Raw genomic sequence first — 12,742 nt, 5'->3', positions numbered from 1 at the left:
GGCAGAAAGTTTCCTGTATCCTCTCTGCTCAGAGCAGAAAATAGGTATTTTTGAGACTGATATTTGTGGTTATTTTCCCCCATCAGTTCTCTTTCAGAGGGGCAGTCCTGCAAATTCCAGTGGACTTGTGTTTTTCCTTACCCTTTGTGTCCTGTGTCTGAGCAAAGAAATTAATGTTTGTTGGTTCTGAATTACAGAGTTCTCATTCACTAATTAGTGTTCTATCTATTGGTTACTGATTTCTCACTGCTTATGTTAATTAGTCCATACTTTTAGTCATTTTAGTATCTTTTTTTTCCACCGGTAGGGACTTTCTTTGCTGGCCTCTTCTTTATCTTCTGCTTTCTGTAAGATGTCCTCGTGGTCCATAAATTCTGCATTCCAGATGTCCAACTTCAACAATCCATCTTTCCCTCCCAGGCTTTGTACGTCGGAGCAAATCAGAGTTAGTTTATCAAAACCTTAATTTAAATTAAGACTTTAATTAAGTTCAGTTAAAACTTAATTCTCCCGAGCTGTGTTCCCTCAAAAGCACCTTGTGACAACTTTTGCTAAACGCTGGCTAAGGGTAATTTAAGAATAGCATACTATTCATAATTAATATCTATTGGTTATGATTAATTAAGACAATGATTTAGAAGTTAATTAAAACCATTAACTAAAATTATTAAAAAGTTCTATCCTTCCCAACAGAGCTGGATTGTGTTTTCCTCCTCTGTAGCTCTGGGCTCTTTTTTTTTTGGGCCCTGCCATGTGGGTCCATCCAGCCACGTGCACAGCAGAGCCTTAAGTAAACAGCAGAGGGAAGCAAAGTAGTTTTTAACCCAATCCAAACACGCTAATGTTGCCCAAATATTTATTTTCCTCGGCTTTATTTATGGATAAGCAGCTTTTAAAAACAAAATGTGTTTGACGTGCTCCCCTCCTGCGTCGCACGAGCTCTCCACGTCCCGGCTCCTCGGGAGCAGGTCGGTGCTCATGGAGGGTTCAAACCCAACAACAGCTCCTGCTGGGAGACCGTGGGCAGGGGTGTCCATGGACCTGGAAGCCTGGAAAATGGAAGGGGTGCTCCTTGCCTCGTGTGCTGAGCAGGGAACAAACAGTGCCACCGAAAGCCTCTGGGACCTTGGGGAAATCGGAACGTGGAGGGGTTTGCAGGGAAGCAGCACCTAGATATTCCACGGTCCTAAAGATCCCTGATGAAGAGAAAAATCTCTGGATCTTATTCTTTTGAACCAGAGGGGGAGAAAGGCCACACAGGGCACTGTCTGCCCTGGTGTTTTGGGGAGCACGAGGAGCCCGTGGTGGGCGCTGGTTTTGCAGCTCATTCTGGGCTAATGAGGGAGACATTTTGACCTGCACTAATTACTCGGGGCAGGCTGGAGAGTGCCTGGGCAGAGATGCCAAGCTGTTTGCTCCAGGTGCCAGGGACAGGCATGTTCTGCACGGGAGTTAACGTGTAAGTGACCCCGTTAGCAAACCGTGACTGGATTAACCAAAACCAACCCCCCGGGACTAAAAATAGCCTCCCATGGACTTTGCCACCGGACACTGCTGTTATTTTTAGATGGAATAAGGCATCTTGAAGCTTTTGAGGGGGTTGGTGTCTTCCACAAGGCTGTTGTTTGTGTTGTTTGGGAATGTCCCTGTCGCTCTGGAAGGCAGGTCTCCAGCCTGGGGATGCCTCTGGCTGCCCTGTTCCCTTCCTGCTGCTTTTTCCTGGGATGGTAATGATAATTCCTGGCCTGAATGGGCTGTAAAGCAGGGCTGAGGGGCTGGGGCTGGACTATCCCACCTGCTGGTTTAGGTGGCCAGAAAAACTGCCCTTTTTCCAGCAGCCTGGAGCTGAGGAAGGGACACCCAGCCCTCGGGGGTTGGATCCACACCGTGGGGTGTTGGATGGGCTCCCTCAGGGAATTCACCTCCCAGTGTCTCTGCCCCTTCTCCCCCAGCCTTTAACAGCTCCTGTGTTCTCAGTCTTCACGTGTTCTCCAGAGAAGGTGGTGCCACTCAACCCTCAGCACCCCTTATCCCTTTCCCAAGGAAAAGGCTTGCTGGGATGTGGCTGGAGCCCTGAGCAGCTGGTGCTCAGCACCCTCCCCACGAGGTTTGATTTATGATCTCAGGGCTGAAAATCCCCAGAGGGGAGGAGAACAAAAACAGAACCAAACCGGCATCTCACAGCCAGGGAGAGGAGCAGAAGTGGGAAGGAATTTCCCCGGAATTTCCCCAGATGCTCAGGAAAGCAGGAAGGGTTATGGTTGTGTAGGGTGAGGGTGAGCAGGGGGGGACACGACCTCTCCTGCTCTCCTCCACTTCCCAAAGGCCCTCAAAGCCAAGACATCCCTGCTGCTCTAAGCATGGGATGTGTTATTCCCGAGCCCGGGAGCCGCTGCCAGGCTCTGGCACTCCCGGATGTTTCCTAAACTTCCTTTTTCTTTTATATTTGGCTGCTCCTTCCTGCTTGATGGAACCTTTGTGCTGCCCCCCCCCAGCTCCCCCCATCCTGCAGCACTCCCAATCCCCTGGTTTTGGCCAGGGGTGCAGAGTTGGATCCTCACCCTGTATCCCTGTATCCTCGTGCTCCACAATCCCAGGGGTGTTGGCCGTGGCTTTCCCTGCTGCCTTGTGGCGTCTCCACAGAGGGCCAGTGTCTGGCTGGACGTGATGGGCAGATGTTATCTCGGCCTCCACACGGATTTGGGGTCAGGGCAGCCCACAGAGGCTCAGCCACGGCGCCGGCTGTGCCAGGAGTCTGTGGCCGGATGGCTCTGGCTCGGCGCTCGGAAAGCTCGGAGCTGGGATGGGAACTGGGATCTCAGGGCAGGTGTTGAGCCGCTTCCCAGCCCTGTATTCCCACTCCCATCCTCCCGTGAGTCCAAATAAGCACTGAATCCTTTTCCCCAGCACTTTATAAAGCAGTGGAGGGGGGGTCACTGCGCTGACATCCCTCATCCACCTTATCCCTGGTCCTGTGGGAAAGCCGGTTCCTCTGGCACGGAGCATTTCAGGTTTGCTGCTAATCACCAGAAACAGCTCCTGCCAGGCTGAGAAATGCCACTGCCAGACTGTTGCCAGCCTGGTTGAGGGCTGGATTCCCTAAAAGAGGGTGGGAAGTCCCAGGCTGACTTCCCCGGCAGTCTTTCCGCAGCACAGAAACATCCTTATCTTTCCATTCCGCTCTGCGGATGCCTTCTAATGGTCCTGGGGTCATAGAATAGTTTGGGTTAGGAGAGACCAATAGAGGTCATCTAGTCCTTGCAGGATCCCAAATTTGCCTGGTGTAACCTGCAAGAATCCCCTCTGAGGCCCGGATCCTTGGGACACTTCCAGCACCGCGGCCACAGCCAAGGGCTCGGCTTTGCCCCATCCTCCTCCTCAACCCCACACATGGCTTCCCCCACCAGTTTCTCCCCATGCCCACATGGATCTGATGCTTTTGTACGAAGAACTGGGAGGGGGGATGGCAAAACTCTTGATTTCTCTCCCCGAGCAGTCGCGCCGTGCCCCGCGGAGCCGCCGTAACGCGCCCGCGGCCGAGGTGACCTTTCAGCTCTATCTGCTCATTCCCGTCTCTCCGAGACCTTCTGGTGCCCTCTGAGGTTGTGCAAGTTTGAAAAGGGATCGGAAAAATGCCGTTGGCTAAAGGAGCAGGGACAGCAAACAGCTCCTTGCCTGGAGCCCCGCGGCTGCAGCTCCCTCCGCCCTCCGCCAACCTCTCGGCCCAAATTCCACCTCGACTCGCCCAGAGTCAAATCTCCTCACGCAGGGCAGGCTCAGCCACCTCGGCATCAGATAACACGCTTGGGGTTTTCTGTAATGCCCTGGTGAAAGGGCTAATAACAGCCTGAGGAAGGGGAATTGCTATTTTTAGGTGGATGTGTGTTACCAAGCGCTTTCGGGAGCGGGTGACGCGGCCACGGGGATGGAGGTTGAACCCAAGAGATCTGTGCAGCTCCCTTGTGCTTTTCTTCTCTTTCAGCCCTCTCAGGCCACTCAGGTCTCCAAGCTCTTTTTTATAAAGTTAAGATTTGAGCCCAGATTGTCTGTGGCTGCTCCCCTTCCCTAAATAAAGGGGACAATCCTAGTGTATCACATCAGAGTCCAAGGGCCATCACCCCTAACACAAGCCATAAATACCCACCCCTGGGAGTGGGGGGTGTTTATGTGTGCCCTTAGCTTAAACATAAGGTTAGAACTCCCCTGGGGATGCTGCAGAAGTGCTGCTGGATACCCAGGGTGGCAGCTGGGGCTGAGCGGAGCTGCGCTGGGCACTGGAGCTGGGTAAACCCACTGACCCAAGTCTGGCGGGATCAGGATTTCTGTCACCTGGAAAGCACAGAGCAAACAGCGAGGGAGCAGAGCGGGCGTGTGGCAGTGCTCATGTGGCCTTATCTCACCCAGTCCTTGCCTAAAAGCACCATAAACTGCCGGGCACAGCGAGAAGCCGTGACCCGGCAGCCGAGGTGACAGCGGGGTGGGGTCGATGCAGGTTCAATGACTGGTTATCCAGGCGATGGGGACACTCTCTGCCGCAGCCTGGGGTCGCTCCAGTCCCTGTTTCTGCCCCTTCCCCTGCCCCACAGTCATCCTGACGGACGAGGAGGTGCAGAGGAAGCGGGAGATGATCCTGAAGCGCAAGGAGGAGGAAGCGCTCAAGGAGAGCCTGAAGCCCAAGCTCTCGGAGGAGCAGCAGAGGGTCATCGACATCCTGCTCGAGGCCCATCGCAAAACCTACGACCCCACCTACGCCGACTTCTCCAAGTTCCGGGTACGGACGGGCCGCCCCCGCCCCTGTGAGGGCTCCAAACCCCTCTCACCCCTCAGAGAGGAGTTAAAAATACCCCTGTGGAACCCTCGCTGCTCGTGGCAGCAGGTGAACAACCACCGCGCCTCTCCCCTTCCCGGCCCCGGCCCTCACGCCCTGCCCTTCTCTTCCAGCCCCCCGTGAGAAGCCACCCCAACAACAGGGGGGCAACAAAGTCCTCCTCTCTCCTCACCCAGGACCTGTCGGAGGAGGATTCCACTGATCTCTTCAGCTCCGATGCCTTCAGCACATTCCCAGGTCTCGCTCCCCCGGGGGTGACAGGGGGAGAAATGCAGTAGCTTGACCTAAATCTGACACTTCAGACCCTTGTTTTACCTCCTGTGGCTGTAAAACCCTCCTGGGGGTGTTGCACTGTCAAGCCCTGAGTGTCTCCCTCTCTCCAGACTCCGTGGAGCCCCGGATGTTTTCAAACCTGGTCCTGTCCGAGGAGAACGACGAGAGCTCCTCCATGAACATCGAGTTCTCCCAGCTCTCCATGCTCCCACACCTGGCTGACCTGGTCAGCTACAGCATACAGAAGGTGATCGGCTTTGCCAAAATGATCCCGGGATTCAGGTGAGATGTTTGCTCCCAGGTCTGGCGTCCAAGGTGGTTTTCCACTCTTGGGAATCCTGTCCTGCCCTCCACAGCCAGATTGTGTTCTCTGCTTCCCCTTCACAGCTGTCCCTCAGCTCTGTCCCCTTCCCAGGTCTGTTCCTACTTTGATGTTTTCTGTCTCTCCCCCTTCCTGTGGTTCTCCTCTCCTCTCTTTCCAAACTCTGGAAAATTCACCCAAACTCTGTCAGCGAAACAACTCGGGCTGCTGCACCCTGAGGGGTTTGTGAAGGGCCCTCAGGTTCTCTTTCACTCCAGGCTGGTGCCCAGGGCATGGACAAATTCACCTGCAGAACTCCTGACACAGGAACCGTGGGGAGGGAAGAGCTGGGCTGCCTCAGGGTGGGGTGACCGATGGGACCCTGACAGGGGTGGTGGTTTCTGTCCCTCTGCTCGTGGACAAGTCTCACCTCAACCTCCCCCCCCATGTGGTGCAGGGACCTGTCAGCAGAGGACCAGATTGTCCTGCTGAAGTCCAGTGCCATCGAGGTGATCATGCTGCGCTCCAACCAGTCCTTCACCCTCGAGGACATGAGCTGGACCTGCGGCAGCAACGACTTCAAGTACAGGGTCAGCGACGTCACCCAAGGTAAAGCTGCCAGACCCTCCCCTGCTAAGGAATCTCGTCCCAGCCTTAAGTTCAGGCACAGAAATCCCATGGGTTTTTCCCTGGAAAGCCATTCCCTCTGCACCCATCAGAAAAGGTGCTGGACCCTGCCCTGAACCTCTTCCACTTGAGGATTTGAGGGCCAACATTAAGAACAGGGGGTGCAGGTGGCAGAGCAGGACCTTAAATCTCCATGGGAGATCCTCTTCCAGAGCCAGCCGTGCTAAAGGCCCGTTCTCTTCCCAGCTGGCCACAGCATGGACCTGCTCGAGCCACTCGTGAAATTCCAGGTTGGCTTGAAGAAGCTGAACCTTCACGAGGAAGAGCACGTGCTCCTCATGGCCATCTGCATCCTGTCCCCAGGTAGGACCTGGCCAGGGGTTGGCGTGTCCCCAAAAAAAAGGGTGGGAGTCACCTTGAATACTGGGGGTGGTTTTGGGCACCACAGTATAGGGAAGATATTGAGCTGTTGGAGCATCCAAAGGAGGGTAACGAAGGTGGGGAAGGGGCTGGAGGGGCTGAGGGTACTCGGTGTGTCCAGCTGGAGAAGAGGAGGCTGAGGGGAGACCTCACTGGGGGCTTCAACATCCATGGAGGGGCAGAGGAGGGGCAGGGACTGAGCTCTGCTCTGGGGGGAGCAGGGACAGCACCCAGGGAATGGCTGGAGCTGTGTCAGGGCAGGGGCAGGGTGGACCCCAGGGAAAGGTTCTGCCCCCCGAGGGTGGGTGGGCACTGACCAGGCTCCCCAGGAAAGTGGGCACAGCCCCAAGGCTGCCAGAGCTCCAGGAGGGTTTGGATGATCCTCTGGGGCACAGGGGGTGACTCCTGGGGACAACTGAGGGTTGGACTGGACGATGCTTGGCGGTCCCTTCCAACTCGGCACCTCCCGCGATCCCTGGTGTTCCCCAGACCGCCCGGGCGTGCAGGACACCTCGCTGGTGGAATCCCTGCAGGACAGGCTCTCGGAGATCCTGCAGACCTACATCCGCTGCCGGCACCCGCCCCCGGGGAGCCGCCTGCTCTACGCCAAGATGATCCAGAAGCTGGCGGACCTGCGGAGCCTCAACGAGGAGCACTCCCGGCAGTACCGCTGCCTGTCCTTCCAGCCCGAGCACAGCATGCAGCTCACGCCGCTCGTGCTCGAGGTCTTCGGCAACGAGATCTCCTGACTCGGGTGTCCCGGGGAGCTGAGCCAGCCACGGGGGGGAGGGAGAAGCCAGCCTGGCTTTTCCCGAGCTCCCGGGCAGGAGTTTTGTACCTTGGGTTTGGTTTCGAGCTCCTGGAAGCCCTGCTTTGTTTGCAGGTTGGCAGGGATGGACCCGGATCCGTGTGGTTTCCCCACCAGGAGCAGCTTTCCCTGCTGTCTGTGCGAGCCGATTTATCCCTTTATGGATGTTTTGAGGCTGGGCTGCCTCAAATCCCTTCTTTTTTTCACCTGGACAGTGGGGCTGTTGGGAAGGAGAAGCATTTGGGGTGGTTTTGGACTCAGGGCACCGCTGACCATCCTCTGCTCCCACCCTAAGTCCCACAGCACTCACCCCCTGCCCACTTCCAAAGGGAGATGCCAGTGGGATTGAACACCCCGAGTCCCAGCCAGGAGGGGCCGTGTCCCCACGGGTGACCAGCTCAGACACATCCCGGATGCCACCGTTGGACTGGGATGGGCCAGAGGTGGCTGAGTGAGTTCAGAGAGGGGGAATTTGTCCTCAGCCCCCAAAGGAAAGAGCTTTATTTGCATTCCCAACACTGCCTGGAGGTGGGGGGCAGGGGAATCTCTGGGTGACTTCCCCCCCCTTTGGAGCTGAACCCCTCTGTTTGATGGGATGACAACCCCTGGGATGGGGCAATGGGGAAACAACCCTCAGGATGGGGGAACAACCCCCAGGATGGGGAAACGACCCCCGGAATGTCGAGGTGACCACGGTCCCAGCTCGGCTTCCTCCCCCTGCCGTGTTCTGTGTCCTGCTGGAAGCAGCCCTGGAGGCAGCTCCGTGCCACTGTCCCGACTCGGGGCCGATGGAGCGAACCCCGGGAAGGGGGATTTGAGATTTGGGAGCTCCGGGAAGAGGCGTCACAGCCCCCCGGGCCGTGCACAATGTCCGGAGGGGCCCCGGCTCCCGGCGGCTCCTGCTCCGGCCAATAAACTCCTGCTTGGGCAAATCAACACAGCTCCGGGCTGGCCTGGGGGCTGCGTGTCCGTCTGTCCATCCGTCCGTTCCTGCGTGTCCATCCCGTGTCCGTGTGTCCCTGTCCGTGTGTCCCCGTGTCCCTGTGTCCCTGTCCCCATGTCTCTGTCCGCGTGTCCCCGTGTCCGCGTGTCCCCGTGTCCGTGTGTCCCCGTGTCCGCGTGTCCCCGTGTCCCTATGTCCCTGTCCCCATGTCTCTATCCGTGTGTCCCCGTGTCCGTGTGTCCCCGTGTCCCTATGTCCCTGTCCCCATGTCCGTGTGTCCCCGTGTCTCTATCCGTGTGTCCCTGTCCGTGTGTCCCCGCGTCCCTATGTCCCTGTCCCCATGTCCGTGTGTCCCCGTGTCCGTGTGTCCCCGTGTCCGTGTGTCCCCGTGTCCGTGTGTCCCCGTCCGGATCCCTCTGTTGTATCCCCGCATTCGGCCGCCAGGGGGCGCTATCTCCACGAAGCGGTGGCCCCGCCCCCTCTCGGAGGGTAGCAGTGACCAGCTGCGCATGCGCGAGGCGGGGTTTAAATGGGGCTGGAAACCGGGGAGGCGTGGCCACGCATGCGCGGGAGAGGCATCGCAGCGTGCGCGGTGCCGGGGGCGGGATGGGGCGGGGTCTGTGTGTTGAGGGGGCGTGTCCGGGGGCGGGGCCATGCGCGGCCTCTCGCGCGCCGTCCGGCTCATGGCGGGGACCGAGGTCGGGACCGGGACTGGGATCGGGGGCTCCGGAGGCTCCTCCATGGCCGGGATCGGGCCCGGGGGCTCCGTCGCCACCGCGGCCGGGCAGAAGCGGCCGCGTCCCGAGCCCACCCCGCTCATCGGCACCCACGACGGCACCTTCCACTGCGACGAGGCGCTCGCGTGCTTCCTGTTGCGGCTCCTGCCCCGCTACCGGGTACGGCCCCGGGCTCCATGCAACGGCACCGGCGCCGTGCGCTGCCGGGGCCCGGCTCCCTCCTCGGGGCTCCCCTGTGACCTCGCTCGGGGCTCCCAGTCCCACCTGCGGCCACCGTCGGGTCTCCCGGACCCGCGTGGGGGTCCTCGGGACCCACCCAGTGGCTGCTCGGGGTCCCGCCTGGGGGTCACCCTGAAGCCCCTCCTCGGGGTCCCTTGTCACCTGGGGCTCACCCTGAAGCTCTCAGCCCCTCCTCGGCGTCCCCGGTCCCCGGGGGGCAGCTCTCGGGGGTCTCCGGTGCTCCGGGGGACCCTCACGCTCCGCGTGCCCCCCGGCAGGACGCGGAGGTGGTGCGGACGCGGGACCCCCAGCGCCTGGCCCAGTGTGACGTGGTGGTGGACGTGGGGGGCGAGTACGACCCCGAGCGGCACCGCTACGACCACCACCAGAGGTGAGACCCACCCCGGGCCCGCCCGCTCGCACAGCGGCGTCCCCGGGGGTCCCTGGGGCTGACCCTGGTGCCCTGCAGGTCCTTCACGGAGTCCATGAGGAGCCTCCGGCCCGACAAGCCCTGGAGCACGAAGCTGAGCAGCGCCGGGCTGGTCTATTGTCACTTCGGCTCCCAGATCCTGGCGGCGCTCCTGGGGCAGCCGGAGGACGGGCCCGTGGTCACGGCGCTCTACGATAAGGTACGGGGGGCTCTGACCCCCCCAGTGCCACAGCTCTGCCCAGGGCTGCTCCTTTTGGCGGGGAGGGGGTGTCACCCCACAGGAGATTCCAGGAAAGAGGCGACTGGTTTGTGGCAACTACTGGTGTGTGGTTGGGCCCTGCTGTGCCCCCCCAGTGCTGCCCCCATTGTCCCCCCATTTTCCTCCTGCTGTCCCCTCACTGTTCACTCCTTTGCTGTCCCCTTCTTTCTCCTCTGTCCCCTCACAGTCCCGTTGTCCCCTCACTGTCTCCTCCTGTCCCTCCACTGTTCCTCTGCTGTCCCCATTGTCCCCTCACTGTCCCCCCTGTGCCCCCCCAGCTCTACGAGAACTTTGTGGAGGAGATCGACGCCATCGACAACGGGATCGCGCAGGCGGAGGGGGAGCCCCGCTACGCCCTCACCACCACCCTGAGCGCCCGCGTGGGGCACCTGAACCCCCGCTGGAACGACCCCGACCAGGACACCGAGGTGGGCACGGGCACCGCGGCCTCTTGGGGACATCCAGCTTGGGGACACCCAGAGTGGAGACACCTGGGATGGGGACACCCGGCTTGGGGACACCCGGCTTGGGGACACCCAGGATGGGGACACCCGGGATGGGGACACCTGGCTTGAGGACCCCCCTGACCCCCCATGTGCCCCCAGGCGGGGTTCAAGCGGGCGATGGAGCTGGTGGGGAGCGAGTTCATGGACCGGCTCGACTTCTACCACCGGGCCTGGCTGCCGGCACGGGCGCTGGTGGAAGAGGCCGTTCGGCGCCGCTTTGAGGTACCATCCACTGGTCCAGGGGGGGTCTGAAAGTGGGGGGCAGCTCTGGGGTGTGGGGAGGCCAAATGGCCTCAGTATGAACCTCCCTGCATGGCCCTGCAGCCCCCACTGTGCCCCACACAGGGCTCTGTACCCCCAAACAGGGCTCTGCACCCCCACTCTGCCCACCCTTCTACCCACCTTCTCCCCACCCCATCCACACCCTCCTACACATGTGGGGGTCTCTGAGCCCCAGGGGGTGAAGCTGAGCCTCAGGGCCATTTGGGGGCTCTGGAGACGGTCCCCCAGAGTGCCCGTGGTGTCCCCCCTCCCAGGTGGACTCGAGTGGGCAGGTGCTGGAGCTGCCCCAGGGCGGCTGCCCCTGGAAGGAGCACCTTTTCCAGCTGGAGAAGGAGCTGGCCCTGCCCAGGCCACTCCAGCTCGTGCTGTTCCCAGACCGGGGTGGGCAGTGGCGGGTTCAGAGCGTCCCCACGGGACCCCACACCTTCCAGAGCCGGTGAGACCCCTCCCCTCACACTGTGCACCCCTACTCTGCCCCCCTGCAACCCCCCCACAGCTCTGCACCCCCATTCTGCCCCCCTGCACCCCCACTCTGCCCCCTGTACCCTCATTCTGTCCCCCTGTACCCTCACTGTCCCTCTCTGTACCCCACTCTGCCCCTCTGTATCCCCCCCACGGCTCTGCACCCTCATTCTGCCCCTCTCTATACCCCAAGTCTGCCCCCTGTACCCTCATTCCACACCCCTGCACTCTCCTCAGAGCTCTGTACCCCTACTCTGCCCCTGTACTCCCATTCCACCCCCCCTGCACCCCCTCCACTCTGCCCCCTGTGCCCCCCCAGTTTGTCACCCGCTGTCCCCCGTGTCCCCCCCAGGCTCCCCCTGCCCGAGGCGTGGCGGGGGCTGCGGGACGAGGCCCTGTCCCAGCTCTGCGGAGTCCCCGGCTGCGTCTTCGTCCACGCCAGCGGCTTCATCGGCGGCAACCGGAGCCGGGAGGGGGCCCTGGAGATGGCACGGCAGGCACTGCGGCACGGGGGGGGCACGCAGAGCGGGTGAGCCCCCCCTCCCATCGCCATCACCCCAAAAGGGACCCCCCAGCCCAGCGCGGGGCGTTCCAGGGGCAGCTGGGACTGTTCCTGTAATGGGATCACAGCGAGATGCTCCAAGGGACCTGCCGGGGTGGGGGGCAGCCCCCCCGGGGTGGCAGCGTGCCCACCACCCCCGGCACTGGAGGGGCACCAGCCCAGTCAGAGACTTGCTGGCTCTGTTTCTCTGGAGTTTGCTCCCGTTCCTGTATAACCCCCGCCCCGTTCCGAGGGGTTTCCAGCACCAGTAAAGACCAGTGTGTGCCCAGTGGATGCACTATTGGGGGTCCCAAGGGGGTGGGCAGGGCTGGGGGTTGCTGTGAGGTGGGTACAGCCACGGGAGCCAGTGCCTCCCCTCACCCTCCCTGCCCCGATCCCGCGCCTGAGCAGCGCGGGGGGGGACACAGAGCCCCCCCTCCCGTGCCTCCCGTCCTCCCGTGCCTCCCGTCCTCCCGTGCCACCCGTCCTCCTTCCCGGGGCAATGCAGGCAGCCTGGCTGCTCCTGCTGGCGCTGGGGCTCCCCGGGCACTGCCGGTGCCCAGGGGGGGCCCCCCAGGCGCTGCCCCCCCACAACGAGACGCTGGGCGGGGCCGGGGGGGCGCGGGCCCCCGACGCGGTGGTGCTGGTGGCCGTGGGGGGGTGGCTGGGGGCCCTCCTGCTCTACGTGGGCCGGTTCGTGCGGAGGAGCCGGGCGGAGACGCGGCTGCACCTGGAATACCTGCGGGCACTGCCCCTGGAATACCTGCGGGCACTGCCCCTGGAATACCTGCGGGCACTGCCCCGGGAGGAGGAGGAGGAGGAGGAGGAGCCACTCAGCACCTTCCTGGGAGGCAGCACCGGGAGCAAACCGGGCAGTGCCGAGGGGTGAAGCCCCCCCGGTGCCACCCCAGCAGCAGCGGTGGGTTCATCCCCCAGTTTTTCCCCCGGGATCCTCCTCGTGCCCGTGCAGCCCCACGGAGGGGCTGGATGCAAGGGGGGTGGGAGGGGTGAGGGGGCTCTCTGTCCCACCTCGGGATTTGAGGAGCATTTTGGGGGTCCTGGGGGGGGGTGTTTGGGTTGTGGGGGTGAGCAGGGATCCTGCACTC

The 12,742-nt window shown here is 61.3% G+C and overlaps 2 protein-coding genes across 4 annotated transcripts in view; both read left to right on the top strand.

Moving 5' to 3' along the window:
* Positions 1 to 7,437, top strand: part of VDR (vitamin D receptor) — a 29,254-nt gene extending 21,817 nt beyond the window's left edge. For all 3 annotated transcript variants that reach the window (XM_051775408.1, XM_051775406.1, XM_051775407.1), the window contains 6 exons: positions 4,587 to 4,771; positions 4,942 to 5,065; positions 5,212 to 5,383; positions 5,860 to 6,011; positions 6,276 to 6,392; positions 6,939 to 7,437. In XM_051775408.1, the coding sequence (XP_051631368.1) occupies positions 4,587 to 4,771; positions 4,942 to 5,065; positions 5,212 to 5,383; positions 5,860 to 6,011; positions 6,276 to 6,392; positions 6,939 to 7,198 (1,010 nt within the window). In that variant the 3' untranslated portion in view covers positions 7,199 to 7,437. The remainder of the gene's footprint in view (positions 1 to 4,586; positions 4,772 to 4,941; positions 5,066 to 5,211; positions 5,384 to 5,859; positions 6,012 to 6,275; positions 6,393 to 6,938) is intronic.
* A 1,411-nt stretch (positions 7,438 to 8,848) lies between these two features.
* MYG1 (MYG1 exonuclease) lies at positions 8,849 to 11,925 on the top strand. Its single transcript, XM_051775410.1, has 7 exons — positions 8,849 to 9,096; positions 9,435 to 9,547; positions 9,626 to 9,785; positions 10,124 to 10,273; positions 10,451 to 10,573; positions 10,888 to 11,069; positions 11,448 to 11,925. Exons 1-7 carry the CDS (start codon positions 8,854 to 8,856, stop codon positions 11,626 to 11,628), a joined length of 1,152 nt encoding a protein of 383 aa, XP_051631370.1. The 5' UTR covers positions 8,849 to 8,853; the 3' UTR covers positions 11,629 to 11,925.
* Positions 11,926 to 12,742: the final 817 nt, after the last annotated feature.

Source organism: Manacus candei, unplaced genomic scaffold, assembly GCF_025592945.1.
Source record: "Manacus candei isolate 608988 ecotype Guabito, Panama unplaced genomic scaffold, ASM2559294v1 h1tg000296l, whole genome shotgun sequence".
NCBI classification, from domain to species: Eukaryota; Metazoa; Chordata; class Aves; order Passeriformes; family Pipridae; genus Manacus; species Manacus candei.
Note: the sequence above shows the minus strand (reverse complement) of the source record. Positions and strands in the feature narration are given on the sequence as shown.

Bases quoted from the DNA above. Each gene is read 5' to 3' on its own strand.
- MYG1 (XM_051775410.1), top strand. From the start codon at position 8,854: ATGCGCGGCCTCTCGCGCGCCGTCCGGCTCATGGCGGGGACCGAGGTC. The intron at 9,548-9,625 runs GTGAGACCCACC...GGTGCCCTGCAG, and splicing joins CGCTACGACCACCACCAGAG to GTCCTTCACGGAGTCCATGA. The intron at 11,070-11,447 runs GTGAGACCCCTC...TGTCCCCCCCAG, and splicing joins CCCCACACCTTCCAGAGCCG to GCTCCCCCTGCCCGAGGCGT.